At 44.3% G+C, this 16,521-nt stretch overlaps 1 protein-coding gene across 2 annotated transcripts in view; it reads right to left on the bottom strand.

Annotated features, from left to right (window-relative positions):
* ELOVL5 (ELOVL fatty acid elongase 5) overlaps window positions 1-16,521 on the bottom strand; it is an 81,139-nt gene that overhangs the window by 25,008 nt on the left and 39,610 nt on the right. For both annotated transcript variants that reach the window (XM_079780854.1, XM_079780855.1), the window contains exon 2: window positions 1,126-1,191. In XM_079780854.1, the coding sequence (XP_079636980.1) occupies window positions 1,126-1,183 (58 nt within the window). In that variant the 5' untranslated portion in view covers window positions 1,184-1,191. The remainder of the gene's footprint in view (window positions 1-1,125; window positions 1,192-16,521) is intronic.

Genomic DNA, 16,521 nt, shown 5'->3' with positions numbered 1-16,521 from the left:
ACAGAGAGGAAGGGAGAGGGATAGAGAGTTAGAAACATCGATGAGACAGAAACATCGATCAGCTGCCTCCCGCACACTCCCCACCAGGTATGTGCCCGCAACCAAGGTACATGCCCTTGACCGGAATCGAACCTGGGACCCTTGAGTCCGCAAGCTGACGCTCTATCCACTGAGCCAAACCAGTTAGGGCGGGGTTACTTCAGTTTTGACAAGCAATGCCATAAGGAGCATCCTGATGTTCATCTTTGCAAAACTGATCAAGATTAGTTGTAAGATAAATTCTTAGGAGTCAAACAGCTGAGTCAAAGGGCATGTGCATTTTAGTTTCAACAGAAGACACAACTACTCTCCAGAGAGGTTACACCAACTTAGACTCTCTCTCCACATCCTCACTACTGTCATAAATGGCAAACATGATTTCATCTCTGCCATACGAATAAACTGCTTTCTTCTGTGTTTTAAAAATCATGAGTGAAACCGAGAATCTTTTAAAAGATCTGTTTTAAAACTGTAGTTTCCCTGTAAATTATTTCTGTGAACCTAAAAAGTTCCTTTTTTATAGATCAGACACTGAGAAACATTTTTGATGACATTAAAGGAAGGCAATCAAGGAGCTGATTTACTTCCTAAGAGATAATAAATGAAGAGATGTGTAAAATGTGAGTGCATGTGTATATATTTACTTGTTGATGTGACACAACGTGGAAGGACATTAAAATGCCCTGACAATGGTCAAAGGGAAAGAGTTTTAAACTCCTAGTTGCAATAGTGCATTTTGGAAGCCAGTTTCAGCTGGAGACTCATAAGAATTGAGGAAAACATACAGGTGATAATGGTGAAATCTTGGCATTTTCAGGCTACAAGCCTGATAGCATAATTTGATTTCCTGCTAAAACAAGCAGAAGGTCACAGGAGCTGTGTCTCTGCTCCAGCAGCTGGAACACGGCACCATTTCAGTAACCGTCAGAGGACTTCTCCAAGCCCCTAGTTACCCAGGACAAGGCGTTAGTCTTATCATAGAAAATGCTAATGTTTTCATCATCACACAATATTTGCAAGTGGCTATATCCAGGAAGGGGGGAAGGATAGGGAGAGGAAAGGAAGCAAAACCAAAAACCACCTTACCTCGGGGGCCTAGCAATGCCTTGAAATAGGTACTAAGTGATGCATCAAAATGTTCCATTTTAAAACCTATTAAGAAAAAAAAGACATTGATTAAGCTCTACTCAAAATGTTTTACATAGTATATTTCCTAAAAGAACAAAATTTCCAAGAATATGCTATAGACAAGGTTAAATTCCTTATGCGAAAAAGTTTTTTTAAACTTACAGAAGTAACTTATGTGCTAGTTCTAATTTGAAAATGAAAACGAAAGACACAACCCCGTGAATTCACTTTAGAAGTGCCAGTCTAAACTTCTCTCAGTTCCATAAAAACACCCCGTGAAGCTGAAATCTCAGTGGGGAGAAGAGTGAAACTGGAGGGAAAGGTGGCAGACAGGAGGGGATCCCATCCCGGCAAGAACAAGGCGGAGTCAACAGGACAAAGACAGGAAGTGCTGTATCAAAGGAGGGAATGCCACAGTGAAAAGACGGTTTTCTCTGCTTGTTACTTTTATTATTTTTCTTAATACTTCATTCAGGCCCACAGTAAAAAATTCAAATATTAAAAATGAAAAGAGGCCCTAGCTCGTTTGGCTCAGTGGATAGAGCCTCGGCCTGAGGACTGAAGGGTCCCAGATTCGATTCTGGTCAAGGGCACATGCCTGGGTTGCAGGCGTGATCCCCAGTGAGGGGCATGCAGGAGACAGCTGATCAGTGATTCTCTCTCATCATTGATGTTTCTGACTCTCTCTCCCTCTCCCTCCCTCTCTGAAATCAATAAAAATATATTTTTAAAAAGAGTACAAACAAGAATGAATAAATGGAACAAAAAAAGAATGTATGTGGACAGACTATCTTTAAAAAAAAGAAAGAAAAATTAAAAGAGGTGGTAAAAAAAATCTTATCACTTCCCTCCAACCACAATCCATGAAGCCCCACTGTCAGGAGGAACCTAATGGTGAGATTTTGGGGCATACTTCCCAAGATTTTTCTCTTTTGCACACAAAAGAGGTCATAGTGAATGGGTGTTTTTACAATTGTGGATTGTAGATGTAGATCATATATTAGTAGATGATCAAGTTAACTTAGTATTAAAAATAATAATCTGACCTAAGTATGATGTACTCAGCTGTGATGTAAAATACATTCTTAATGGGAGAGGGCGGTGTCACAGAAAAAAAGAAACTTAGAAAAATACTGTTATATCGAGAAGTGTATACAGTAAATCCTCACTTAACATCCTCAATATGAACTATGGCAAAATGAAACCAATTTTACCATAGGCTAATTGATAAAAATAAGAGTTAAGTTCTCATTGGCATCTCATCAACATTATAACGAAATTATGTTATTTGAGGACCTGCTGTATATATTACTTGTTTTCACTTAATAAAACATCTTGAGAATAGTATCAAATCAATAGTTACATCTCTAACTCCATCTTCCAAGATTTCATAAATCCCTTCATTCCCCCCTTATTCAAGATTGACATTTATAGGGCAGCTAAGCAACTTTTTATACACAAGTTGTCTAGATTTTCTATATTAACTACAGGAGACATACATTTTCAACTTTCCTGGCCATTACTCTTACAGATATAACCACAAACATTTTACCTTCCAAGAGCAAAGGCAAGCATCGGTTTTATTAACCCAGCTGTTAATCATTTAATGCTACCCCTCTTCCTCAGCTCAGCACACTGGAGCGTATGTGTTCTTTGGCTAATGTGAGGTTACCTAATGGGCTCTCTCCAGCCCGGCTGTGAGATAAGAGACAGGCGAAGCCACAATGACACTACAAGCAGCAGCTACCAGGGTGCTGGTCAGGGAGGTGACTCCCTGCTCTGACCATGGCTAGAAACCAAGACGCCACCACAGAGCCAGCAGGTAGGTATACCACCTTTGTCCCTCAACAGTTATACACCAGGCCACTAGGTCACTTCTGACATTTAAAAAATAAACAGCTCTTTAACATACTGTATTCCTAAGACCATTCCTATCCTGAGTCACATTCCTCCCTCAGACTGAACCTCTTCAGGGGACAAAAATTCTAGAGCATCTTAAGAAGAATCTGTTAAACTTCACATTTCCTCAGCAGAATTTTTCTTAAAAAAGTTTCCATGCTTAAATAAGAAATGTTTTATCTATTAAAGGCTGCTAGATACCTTGCCATTAAAATAAAAAAAAAAAAGATAACTGTATCTATGTTGTCATAATCTATTGAAAATCATCTAGAAAATGCAAATTTGGAAGACAACCATCATGTTTTTTGCAATTGAACTCACTCTGACACAATTTAGCTTCGTCTGAGATGGAGTAGGCCCTGCATATGCAAGGCACAGGGTCCCCTGCACCTCAATCGAAAGCAAGTAGAGACTGCTCAAGGAGGAACAAGGTCATAAACACCACGACTATTGGGAGAACTAACTGCTGATGGACAAGCTGTCTAGCAGGGACAGACTTACCACCTTCCAAGACATTTCAAATCTAGACCCTGCTAGGACTGGATGGGTGTACCGCTTACTGGTGGGCCTAATACCCAGGTACTCAGCGTGCAGGAGCTGAGAGCAGGCATACCAGGCTGCAGGTGATGAAGTAGTTCAGTGCTGCCCTCTCATCAGACAACTAGAAGCCCGGTGCACGAAATTCGTGCACGGCGGGGGGTTGTCTCTCAACCCAGCCTGTACCCTCTCCAATCTGGGACTCCTGGAGGGATGTCCGACTGCCCGTTTAGGCCCGATCCTGGTGGGATCGGGCCTAAACGGGCAGTCGGACATCCCTCTCACAATCCAGGACTGCTGGCTCCCAACTGCTTGCCTGCCTGCCTTCCTGATTGCCCCTAACCGCTTCTGCCTGCCAGCCTGATCACCCCCTAACCACTCCGCTGCCAGCCTGGTTGATGCTTAACTGCTCCCCTGCCAGCCTATTTGCCCCCAACTTCCCTCCTCTGCCAGCCTGGTCACCCCTAACTGCCCTCTCCTGCAGGGTTGATCACCTCCAATTGCCCTCCCTTGCAAGCCTGGTCCCTCTCAACTGCCCTCCCTTGCAGGCCGGGTGCCTCCCAACTGCCCTCTCCTGTTGGCCATCTTGTGGTGGCCATCTTGTGTCCACATGGGGGCAGGATCTTTGACCACATGGGGGCAGCTATATTGTGTGTTGCAGTGATGATCAATCTGTATATTACTCTTTTATTAGATAAGATAGAGGCCTGGTGCATGGGTGGGGACCAGCTGGTTTGCCCTGAAGGGTGTCCCGGATCAGGGTGGGGTTCTCTTAGGGCGTGGGGTGGCCTGAGCGAGGGGCCTGTGGTGGTTTGCAGGCCAGCCACGCCCCCTGGCAACCCAAGCGGAGGCCCTGATATCTGGGATTTATTTTCCTTCTACAATTGAAACTTTGTAGCCTGGAGCAGAGCCAAGCCTGCTGTTCCCTCCGGGGCGGCAGCCATCTCTGTGGCAGTTAATTCACCTTCTACAGTTGAAACTTTGTTGCCTTAAGTGGGTGAGCCCGGCCAGGGTGTGCTTTAAAGCTTTGCTTCCCCTGTTGCCGCCGGCAACCCTGGCCTGCTCTCTCAAGCTCCATTCTGTTGCCATTTGTTTGAATTTGTTTACCTTCTATAATTGAAACTTTGTAGCTTGAGTGGAGGCTTAGGCCTGCAACGGCTATGGAAAGCTTGGCTTGCTCTGTTACCTGGGAAACCTTGCTCTCTGTGGCTGTAGCCATCTTGGTTTGGGTTAATTTGCATACTCGCCCTGATTGGCTGGTGGGCGTGGCTTGGCTGGTGGGCGTGGCTTATGTAGTGGAGTGATGGTTAATTTGCATATTACCATTTTATTAGAGAAGATCTGGGTTTGAAACTTATTTTTCCACTTACTAGCAATGTGACTTTGGACACGTTACTTAACCTCCTATCTATAAAACGGGAGAAACAGGTAATGCCTCTTAAGGGTATGACGGTCAAATAGTGCCCTCAGGGCAGTGCCTGGCGTGCAGGAAGCCCACCATAAAGGCTTCTTACTGTGTTTGCCACAGGCTCAACTCCACAATGAATACTGCCAACTACCCGTGGGCACCGCTGGCACTCTGTCCCTGGCCCGTCCATGAAATGCCACCAGAAAGCCCCAGTTCTTGTGATAACCCACAATGTCCACTTCAAGTCCTATCACCCCCAGGGGCACAGCAACAGAGGCGGAGGCCTGCTAACACCTCGGGAGACGTTCTCTAAACAGGAAAGACGGGGCTAAAATGAGCATGCAAATTAGATGCACACATACCAAACACCTCCGGTGTACAAGATTGCCAAACCGGAAAAAACACAAAGGAGCATTCCTGGAGACCTCAAACACACCAGACGTTCAGGACGCTGTGAGCCAAACACAAAATCCAGTTTGCTCAAGAGTAGCTGTTAGAATGATGCGTACTAAAACAAGCTGCACATACACGTTTGATACCACGCTGTAAAAATAAGATTCACGGAACAGTATCCTGGGATCTAGCACCCGGAAGATCCCTGACAAAGGCAGTCAGGGGATCAGGACGATTTTTAACTAAGAGGCCTTTCAGAGAGCTGTGGCCAGTTTTGGTTTCCATGCAAGGAGGAAACAGAAAAGCTGGAAACAGGAGCACAGAAATATTTTAAAATGATAAAAAACAGACCTGTAGCGTGGAGTTAGGGAGGAGGGAAAAACATGAGTAGACTTAAGGGGGGTGGGGGGGAAAGGTCCCTAAGAAAGTGGTACAAATGTCCTGTCATTACCAGGACAATGCCCAGGACAAAGTTGAACTTGAGAAACTAGGCTAACATCACGGCAACAGAAAAACAGCTTGATGAAACATACGGCGAAATTTCAGTCCAAGTGTACTGAACCCAGCAGCAGGCTGCCAAAGAGTGTGGAACTTAGTATTTGGAGGCACTGAAGAGTTCTGTTACAACCATCTGTCCTGAATAATCCAGATCTAAACCCATCTCAAGCTGTGGAAGCTGGTAGGCACAGGAGACTCCTGTCTCTCTCAGAAGGAACATCTCCACACAAAAGCACACTTGAGGGGTGGTCGTCAGCAACAGAACATCTGTCTCACACTGCATTTCTCTCCGCTGGAGAAGCTTCTCTCAGGCTTGCAGAACTTTTCACAGTCAAACTTGGGAGCACTTAAAATAGCTAGTGAGCCCGGCCAGCGTGGCTCAGTGGTTGAGTGTTGACTCATGAACCAAGAGGTTTGATTCCTGGTCAGGGCACAGGCCAGGGGTTTTGGGCTGGATCCCCAGTAGGGGGCGTGCAGGAGGCAGCTGATGAATGTTTCTCTCTCATCCTTGATGTTTTTATCTCTCCCTCCCTCATCCTTCTCTCTAAAAATCAATAAAAACGTATTTTTTTTTAAAAAAATCTAGTAAAACAGTCTCTGAAAAGACATGAGTGGGAAATAAAGATAGTTTTCAGAGAGAGAGAATCGCTGAAACGTCTGTGTTGAAAGGAAGGAGGATGCCCAGAGCTGGGCGTATTGACCAGCAGAGTCCTGATCCCATGGCTGACAGGCCTGCTTCTGTGCTGGGCTCCGCCGTGTTAAAGGTTCTCCCCAAACTGTGCTCCTACCACGCCCACAGCCAACATGCACGGTAACCTTCTTAGACAGGATTGTTTTTACACAAGTCACCAAGAGACATCAGCACCAAAGGTTTTCTCCCATCCTTCACTCCACACAATGTCATTTCTGTCTAGTCAGCTACATATTTCCCACCCCTCGCTCCCGTGTGCACATTTCTTCATTCACATCACACACTTCCTGGGTGCCAGGTGCCTTACTAAGGTCCCGAGAGAACAAGCCAGGTGCCTTACTAAGGCCCCGAGGGAACAAAAAATCCAGGCTGGGGTGGAAACACACACATACAAAAGGTTATGTAATGTAACTGACGGCAAGAAAAAATAAAGCAGGCTGAGGGGTTGGGCTCACAGAGTGCGAATTTACTTTGGAACTCGCAGTTAGAGAAGGTGACAACAGAGCAGGGACCTGATGCAGAGCGCGAGCACCTATCAAGAGAGGGACCGGTGGGTGGCATAGTCCCAAGGTCAGGGCTGCTTGGCATGTTCAAGGACCCCAGGCCAGGCCAGGGGTCGAGGGCAGGCTGCAACTCGGGCGGCCTGTCCTTCACTCCCTGCCAGGTGTCCCGACCTCGCTCAGAGGTGGTTCACAGATAGCAATCACGCAGCGTGACTTGCAGAGAGCATGTGGCCACAGGCTGGGAGCAGAAGACTGCCAACCCTTAACTGCTCACTGCCACCATCCCCTCTTGCTCAGGCTGCAGACTGCCTGACAGCACTGCGCCCTTTTCCTTCTCGTCTCCTTTGCTGAGCCTATCTGCTGTGCCACAGGAGCAGCACAAAAGGTGTCAGCAGATGAATTCTTCACTGCCAGCCTGGCCCGGCCCACCCCGCTGGGTGAATGGGGCACTTGCTGAGCTGCCTGTGGGCCGAGCGGCCTGTGGGCTGAGCCACACTGTTTTGTACTTTTCTAAAGGAATGGGGGAGGCACAGGGCCCTGCAAAACCCTTGATACTTTGCCTATTGATCTGGAATCATGGGAACAGCATGACCCACTTTGCACAAAATGTCAACCACACGCCCAGGGCTGCAGCCTGCCTGCCTGCTACAGTGCCCATCTCCCCAGCTGCACGGGGACCAGTGACATCACTTCTCAATAACCTGTGTCGCTCTCCAGGCAGCTTGGCGACCTGGGCCAAGTGGGAACACAGCTGCTCTGAGCAACTGTACTAGCAAGGACCAAGCCCAGGCGCCGGGACCATGGAAGAGGAGCTGTGGTCTGAAATGCAGCAAAAGAATAAGCCATTCTTTGATCTGGCTGGTTCCCCACATGCAGACAGGAACAGAGGTGGTCAGCCCCTCCCAGGAACCAGATCGTGCTGACACCAAGCCAAGCATGGCGTCCCCTCCTCATGCTGACACCAAGTCAAGCATGGTGTCCCCACCTCTTTAGCCAGGAGTGGTGACAGGGAGTAATAGGATCCATTAAAAAAAGTTCTAATCACATCAGTATCCAAAAGCTATTAACTCACTAGTTCAAGGGCGACACACAGAAAATGATGACTATGAAAACAGGATAAGGGTAGAAAACAGAGACAGGTAAGTAAATTAGAATTAATTTTAAAGGATTCCTCTTTTATACACATTTTTCAAAAGCCACTTCACACTATCAAATTCAGGAGTGTTTTGGTAACCATGCAACTGTGCTATAATTGTGCCTCATTGTAACTCTCTCACTAAGAAAAGCCATTCATTGGGGCTGGTCATTCCCTATATTAAAAGAGGATATGAGCAAGAGCTCAACATACTGTCACCTAACGTACGTATTAGTACATGTGCTAGGAACTTGCCCCGGACACAGAACTTAGTGTTTTAGGGCTGAGGTGAGCATCGGGCCTCAATTCAAAAGAAACATTGGAACTACCATAGCAAAGATACAGAGACCTGGAAATACTGACTCAAGCAGGACACAAAAGGGCAAAAACCAAATCCCCGAAGGGAGCAGTGCTCATGCGGAAAATCCATCTGTCTATTAGTTAGCTCTCTGCGGGAGTGGCATGCCCAGGTGAATCATCCGCATGAGGTTAAGCAAGCATTAGTGTTCACTCTGATCCAATATCAAACGGAGTCTGCTGGAGGCTTGTGGGGAAAAAGACACTATAATAAGCTTTATAGCATTCCCTTCCCCCTTTCTTTCCATTTGGCTCCCAAAAGGGACAACAAAATGTGAGAGGAATGGGGGCAGGCACCAAAGGAAGAAGGTGGCTGGGGTTAAGGAGAGATGGCGTAGTCAGTTGCTTCCATCACAATTCTCAAGATGAAGTTGAGAGAATTATTATTATTTAAAATATTTACTGCTGAAAGTATTACAATTACATATGTCCCCTTTCACGCGCCCCCCCTCCCCCCCCCCGCCCCATTGATCCCTTCTAGCCCGCCTCCGCCCTCTTTCCCAGGCCTTCACCACCCTATTGTCTGTGTTCATAGGTTATGCATATATGCATTCAAGTTCTTTGGTTGATCTCTTCCCACCTACCCACCCACCCCTGCCTTCCCTCTGAGATTCCACTGTCTGTTCCATGCCTCTATGTCTCTGGATCTATTTCACTCATCAGTTTATTTTGTTCATTAGATTCCACATATGAGTGAGAGCATGTGATACTTATCTTTTTCTGGCTGGTTTATTTTGCTTAGCATAATACTCTCCAGGTCCCTCCGTGCAGCAAAGGGTAAAAGATTCTTTTTTTTTTTTTACTGCTGCATAGTATTCCATGGTGAAATGTACCACAGCTTTTTTATCCACTCATCTACTGATGGGCACTTGAAGTTGAGAATTATGATGGGAGCAACATATGAAGTTATCTGCCTTGATAAAAAGGCAACAGACTTACAAATCCAGGAAGCATAAAGAGTGCCAAACAAGAGGAACCCAAGGAGGCCCAAACCAGACACATCATAATTAAAATGCCAGGAGTTAAAGACAAAGAGAGAATCTTAAAAGCAAGAGGAAAGTAGTTACCTACAAGGGAGCGCCCATACATGTCAGCTGACTTCTCAACAGAAACTTTGCAGGCCAGAAGGGAGTGGCAAAAAAAATTCAAAGTGATGAATAGCAAGGACCTACAACCAAGATTACTCTACCCAGCAAAGCTATCATTTAGAATTGAAGGACAGATAAAGAGCTTCATAAACAAGAAAAAGCTAAAGGAGTTCACCATCACCAAACCAGCATTACATGAAATTTTGAAGGGAGAATAAGAAAGAAGAAGAAAGAAGAAAGGAGGAGGAGGAGGAGGAGGAGGAGGAGGAGGAGGAAGAAGAAGAAGAAGAAGAAGAAGAAGAAGAAGAAGAAGAAGAAGAAGAAGAAGAAGAAGAAGAAGAAAAAAGATAAAAAACATGAACAACAAAATGGCAATAAATACCTATCAACAATTGAATCTATAAATCAAAATAAATGAACAAGAAATCTAATGTACAAAATAAACTGATGAATAAAATAGAATCAGAGGCATGGAAATATGGAACAAACTGATGAATCTCAGAGGAAAGGGAGTTGCGGGTGGCAGGAAGCGAGTAACTAAAAATCTTATATGCATAACCTATGGACACAGACAATAGGGTGATGAAGGCCTGAGGAAGGATGGGAACTAGCTGGAGGAGGTCAATGGGGCGGGGAAATGGGGGACATCTGTAATACTCTTAACAATAAAGATTTGAAATAAAAAAATAAATAAAAAATACAAAAAATGCTAATGCTAATCATTCTGACCATTTATATCTGAAGCAGGAGAAAGCTACTTGGCAAATGAAAAGTACTGGGATCTTAAGGCAAATCTGCTTTAAAGAATATCAAGATTAAAAAAAAACTATTATAGTATAGAAAGTTAATTTCCTAAACCCACAACTAGGCTATTTGCTGACTCCAAAGCTGAGCAGTAGAGACCTTTTGGTTCTTCTTGCTGCTAAGGCGGTGGTAGTGGGGAGCAGTCAGTTTGCTTTGAGAGCCTCCTTCCTGTGAAATCAGTCAAGTCACGTTGCTTTTGGTTTAAAAATGTGTTTATTGCAGACGTGTACCTACTGTTTAGCATAACTTCCTCATCACATCCTGTTTTATGAGTTTATGTTTTGAATTGTCACAGTTGATCTAAAGATAAGTCAGCTGAGCTGGCCTTGCAAGTGACAAGAGGTCAGGATAAAATTTCCCTCCCTTTTCTGTTTTCTCCGACCATCCATCCTTTTCAACAGTCAGCTTGTGTTAAGCAGGCATGGGAACATTCTCCAGACTGGCTGCCAATAACACAAAAAATTAAATGGCACTTTAACTTGGCAGTCACAACAAGGCTTGAATTTAAAAAAGGTTTTACTAGGTTGGAGAAAATCAGCTCCAGGAATGAAGGAAATGTTAAAATATAAAACACTGTCCTAAAGACCATAAGGGAAACATCTAAGGGCTGGCACACTTTTAGCTATGGAAGTACCTTGACCACAGAATCCCTTTAGAATGTCAGCATTTAACCCAATGGCTCCAGATTAAATCTTGGGTGGAGAGAAGTACCTGCCACATCAACAGTGGTGTATGGCCATTCTGACACTCCGGAAATCTAGGCTTATTTTTCCCCCCTCATAGAATTCTTGCTCCATTCTAAGGCCATAACAAACTCTTGTTAATGATGATTCCCTAATAAGAGTCATTTTTTCCTGCATAGATCATATATGTAGAGAAAGAACGCAGCCCTATTTGGGGCCTTAGATAAGTAACTGCAAAATGTGGGCACTGATATGCACCATAACGTTCTGCTACAGGATAGCTCCAAGGTCAAAGGAGGCCGACCAACCTCATTCTGGTATAATGAACATGTGGGGGAAATTTTTTAAATGTTGCAGCAAGAATAAGATTGGACGAGGTTAGAAGATAAGCCCCCACCTCCCACTCCTTGGTTGCACCAGTTAATTAAGAAGTCCTGCCGAAACCGGTTTGGCTCAGTGGATAGAGCATCGGCCTGCGGACTGAAGGGTCCCGGGTTCGATTCCGGTCAAGGGCATGTACCTTGGTTGCGGGCACATCCCCAGTGGGGATGTGCAGGAGGCAGCTGATTGATGTTTCTCTCTCATCAATGTTTCTAACTCTCTATCCCTCTCCCTTCCTCTCTGTAAAAAATCAATAAAATATATTAAAAAAAAAAAAAAGAAGTCCTCCACGCTAGCGATCTGGAACTCTAACAATGACATTCTACTCTTGTCTATGACATAATCAGTAAAGGCATTTTACAAGGGTGAAAGAAACAAACACCAAAAGAATAACACACACACACCCTTTAAACATTCCAAAGAATGCTTTATGCTTTCCCTACTCAGAGAGAGGGAGATATATTTTTCTACTTTGGAAGGTAATACATAAATATATGTGGTCTAAGAAACTCACATGTAGATAATTTTTCAGCAGCGGGAAGAGGCAGAGTAATATGATCTTAGGACTGTATTCTTGGGGAATTCTCACAGCTAAAGAACAGAATGTACCATCGAATTCAAAATTCTTCCTCCAATTCTCAGCAGGGGGAGATAAGAACCCCACACCCCCATTCACTTAACCAACAAGCATTTGGAGAGGGGCTCACTGTAGAAAACTACTCTTGTAGAATTTCATTGCCTTAAAGATGACGGCCTAATTTCCATCTGAAACAAGAACAAGAGAAGCAGTAATGACTTTGCTCGGGTTGAAGCACACTGTCATTTGGGAAAAAAAACAACAATGTTAATCCACACACAGAATGCTCCTTGCTGGTGGATGAAGGCCAGCTTGCCACAGATGGACTTAGATCTCAGCTCTCACAAACAGCCTGCTGACAGTAACTAATTAATCCCGCAAGGCTGCGGTGAGACAAGGCAAAAGGTCCACCGAGTGCTGGGATCGTGTCATCCCCTTGACTTGTTTTATTTCTATGTTCCCCAGACATCCTCAGAGTCACTGCCCTTCACTCTTCCAGTCAGGTGAAAGGCAAAGACTCACTAAATTACCAAAGACCTTATGAATGCCTACTATGTGCCAGGCTGTGTACTGCTCCTTAGAAAAACGACGATGACAGGGACAGACATGACCTCTGCCCTACGTAAAGCAGTAAAACCTGTGGGTCATTCTCTTTTGGGTAGCAGTGGTTAGGAGCACACGCTCTAGAGCAGTGGTTCTCAACCTTTCTAATGCCGCGACCCTTTAATACAGTTCCTCATGCTGTGGTGACCCCCAACCATAACATTATTTTCGTTGCTACTTCATAACTGTAATTTTGCTACTGTTATGAATCATAATGTAAATATCTGTGTTTTCCGATGGTCTTAGGCGACCCAGGCTGCTGTAGAGCCTGACAGGTTCAAATCCCTGGTCCACAACTTACTGCATGTGTAACAACCTCAGGAAGTTACTTTGCCTTTTCCTGCCCTAATTTACTCATCTGCAAAATAAGTAATGAAGTACCTTCCTTGTGTGATTAAATGAGTTGATGTATGTAAAATACGTAGAATAGAGCATGGCACACAATAATTGCTGCAAACATATTTATTCCTATAACTATCATCATTACAAAGGTCTTTGACATTGACCAGCTTCACATCCAGTGATTATGTAAGAGTTTTTTGCTAAGCATTAATCTGAGTTCACTGCAAAATCCATGGGCAATGAAACTTGCCCACACCCAAACCTCACAGTTGTTATTCTCCACTTTGGATGGAATCACATAGTAATACTTGTGAATCAGGGATTTTTAAGAGTCACTAGATACATTCCTCTAAAATAGCGATTTTCAACCCTCTTCATCTCATAGCACACAGAAATCAATTACTAAAATTCTGTGGCACACCAAAAAGTATATTTCCTATCTATCAAGCAACATGTTACCATGTATAACCAGCCATTTTGTGTTGGCTGTGGTCATTTTTAATTTGACAATCTAGGGAAAAGAGGTCAGTGCCCCTGACTAGTCAGGTACTGCATGTTTCAAAATTCTTGCGGCACATCAGTTGAAAATCAGTACTCTAGAACTTGAAGGGGATGCTGGTCATTGACTTCTTTGTGAGTAGAAGAGAAGATCAGTGTTCATACCAGGACAGTTATCTGATATGGCTTTTTTATACTCCCAGCACCTAACACATAGTAGATGCCCAATGAGTTTATTCACTTACTGCAGTTGGAGAGGTGGCCGGGTTGACAAAGGTCACAGGGCGTGGGTAGAAACAAAGTTTGAGCCCGGGTCTTCTACCTTATGACCTACCATTCTTAAAATACCCCATTTGTGGCTTTCCAAGAAAGCATCTTCACACAGTTATTATTAGGAGGATGGTGACAATATGTATTAGTAGTGTTTGAGTTCATACAGCTCTTTTTTGGGGGGTGCCCTTGACCAGAATCGAACCTGGGACCCTTTGGTCCACAAGCCACCGCTCTGTCCATTGAGCCAAACTGGCTTAGGCGAGTTCATACAGCTTTAACCACGAGAATAAGATACAGAAGTAACTTAATTTTAAATGACACTATCAAGGTAAAAAAGATTGCATTCACCTATGATGCTTGGTAACAGAGGCCTTAGAAATTAAGACCTATATGGGAAGACGGCGGAAAAGGGTGGCAATCCTCCTTGGCCTCGTTTTCTCATGCCCATCAACACTTCCATTATCTCAATCAGTGATAAAATTATAGGCTTATTTTTTAAGTGTCATAATTATCAGTTATGCTGTAATTATCTGCTCATTTGTTCACAATCCCCATTAAGCTCTAAGCAATTCTTCTAGGGCAAAACCTCTGATGTTCCCATTTGTATCTCCACAGAGCCTGGATCCAGGCCTGGCAGGGTGCCAATTACTGGTTGGAACCACGAATGAATGAGTGTAAGAATGCATGCCTTCGTGCCTTTCAGTTCCATATCTGTCAGCAACTCAAATCACCGAGGCGCTTCAAACAACAGATTTCTAGAAATTCTGATTCAACAGTCTGGAGCCTGAGACGTTTGTCTTTTTGCAAAGTTCCTTGGGTAAAGCAGATGAGCGGCCTTCTTTGGGAACCACTGCTGTAGATGTAAATTTCACTTTGGGACTCGAATAAAATCCCCTCAGCTCTTGAAGTTACGTCACTTGGACAGTAATCATATACTGATAGCACTACACTCCCAGAGTCTGGACTGGGTTGGTGGTCAAGGATAAAATATTTCATTCCTACAAATTCGGTTATAATTCCATTTGTGTTAACTCCACTATCATTTCCTTTCAAACCATCTCTCAAGCTGAAATAAAGCCCCATTAAGCTAGAGACCAGTTCTCCTATCTATCAAGCACCATGTTGCACCATGCATACCAAGTATAACCAGTATGCATTAAGCAGTGCAAGCTTTCTCCATTCTGGAATGTTGTTGGAAAGAATACCACATCGCAGCAGGAGAGATCCTTAACCGGCCACTTCCAAAACCAGGTGTCAGTGGCCACGTTTGCAACAGCTGAGTGAGGGCGGGGAACATATCTATCTTGTTCCGTGTGATCCCCAGCAGCTGTTCTTAGTACACAGAAGGAATTTAATTAAATCCATATGAACTATGTGGTGTGAGGTGTCACTTCCAGAAATCAAGGCACACACTTGGCCACAGCCAACTGTACATACTGGTACTCCTTGGAAGGAGATAAGGTGAGCAATGGGCAGAAATCTGGACACTGGCTGAGAGGTGGACTCTGGCTCAGGCCCCGTTATCATCAGTTCCAAACTGAGCCACTTTCTACTAGCTTCACTACCTGGATTAGAGGATCAAGGTTTCAACTGAATTTGGTATCTGTGGGAGCCAGCCTCTAAGCTGGTCCCCAGTGATCCTCTCCTAAACTGAACCAGGGTTTCGTGAGCAACCAACAGAATATAGCAAAGGATGGTATCTCCCTTCTGGGATCAGGTTACAAAAGACACTGTGGCCCTAACCGGTTTGGCTCAGTGGATAGAGCGTCGGCCTGTGGACTGAAAGGTCCCAGGTTCGATTCTGGTCAAGGGCATGTACCTTGGTTGCGGGCACATCCCCAGTAGGAGGTGTGCAGGAGGCAGCTGATTGATTTTTCTCTCTCATCAATGTTTCTAACTCTCTATCTTTCTCCCTTCCTCTCTGTAAAAAATCAATAAAATATATATATTTTTAAAAAGACACTGTGACTTGCATCTTGGTCAGCAGTATGTTTCTCTGTTTCTCAGATCATGGGCTCTGGGGGAAGCTGGCTGCCCTGTTGTGATCGGCCCTCTGGGAAGGCCCTGTGCCAGTGACCCCCTGAGTGAACCTAGAAGCAGATCCTTAGCAGATCCTTTGGCCGAAGTCGGCTTCAGGTGACCTCAGCCACAACTGCAACCTCAGTAAGGACCCTGAGCCAGAACCACCCCCGCAAAACCTCTCTGGACTTCCTGAGCCCCAGAGCCTGTGTGAGATAATAAATGTTTACTGTTTTAAGCTGCTAAAATTTTGCGGTAATCTGTTACTCAGCCATGGATTACAGATTTAGAAACTAATGAGGTCAGTGGGGGTGAGGAAAGGGGTTCTTAAAACTCAAGTTTCCTTTCCCTTGCTAGCTTTCCTTTTGGTTACTGCACATAATCAAGGCACCAATTAGAAGCATGGCCCTAAAAAAATAAATGTTCCCCTTTTGATTTAATTGAAACTGAGAAGAAAAAAAAAAAGGCCTGTTATCTAAAGTATAGAATTTGGTTATGAAAACACCACAACACATTACTAGCCTGAAGCTTAACAGACAAGGGAGCTAACATTTATCATCTATTGTATACCTAGCTTTTCAAAGGCTCAATAAGGAATTATCCTCATTTTATAGATGAGGAAACTGAAGTTGAGATTTTAAGTAACTTGGTCAAACAACAAACAA

Source organism: Cnephaeus nilssonii, assembly GCF_951640355.1.
Source record: "Cnephaeus nilssonii genome assembly, chromosome: 9".
Taxonomy (NCBI): domain Eukaryota; kingdom Metazoa; phylum Chordata; class Mammalia; order Chiroptera; family Vespertilionidae; genus Cnephaeus; species Cnephaeus nilssonii.
Note: the sequence above shows the minus strand (reverse complement) of the source record. Positions and strands in the feature narration are given on the sequence as shown.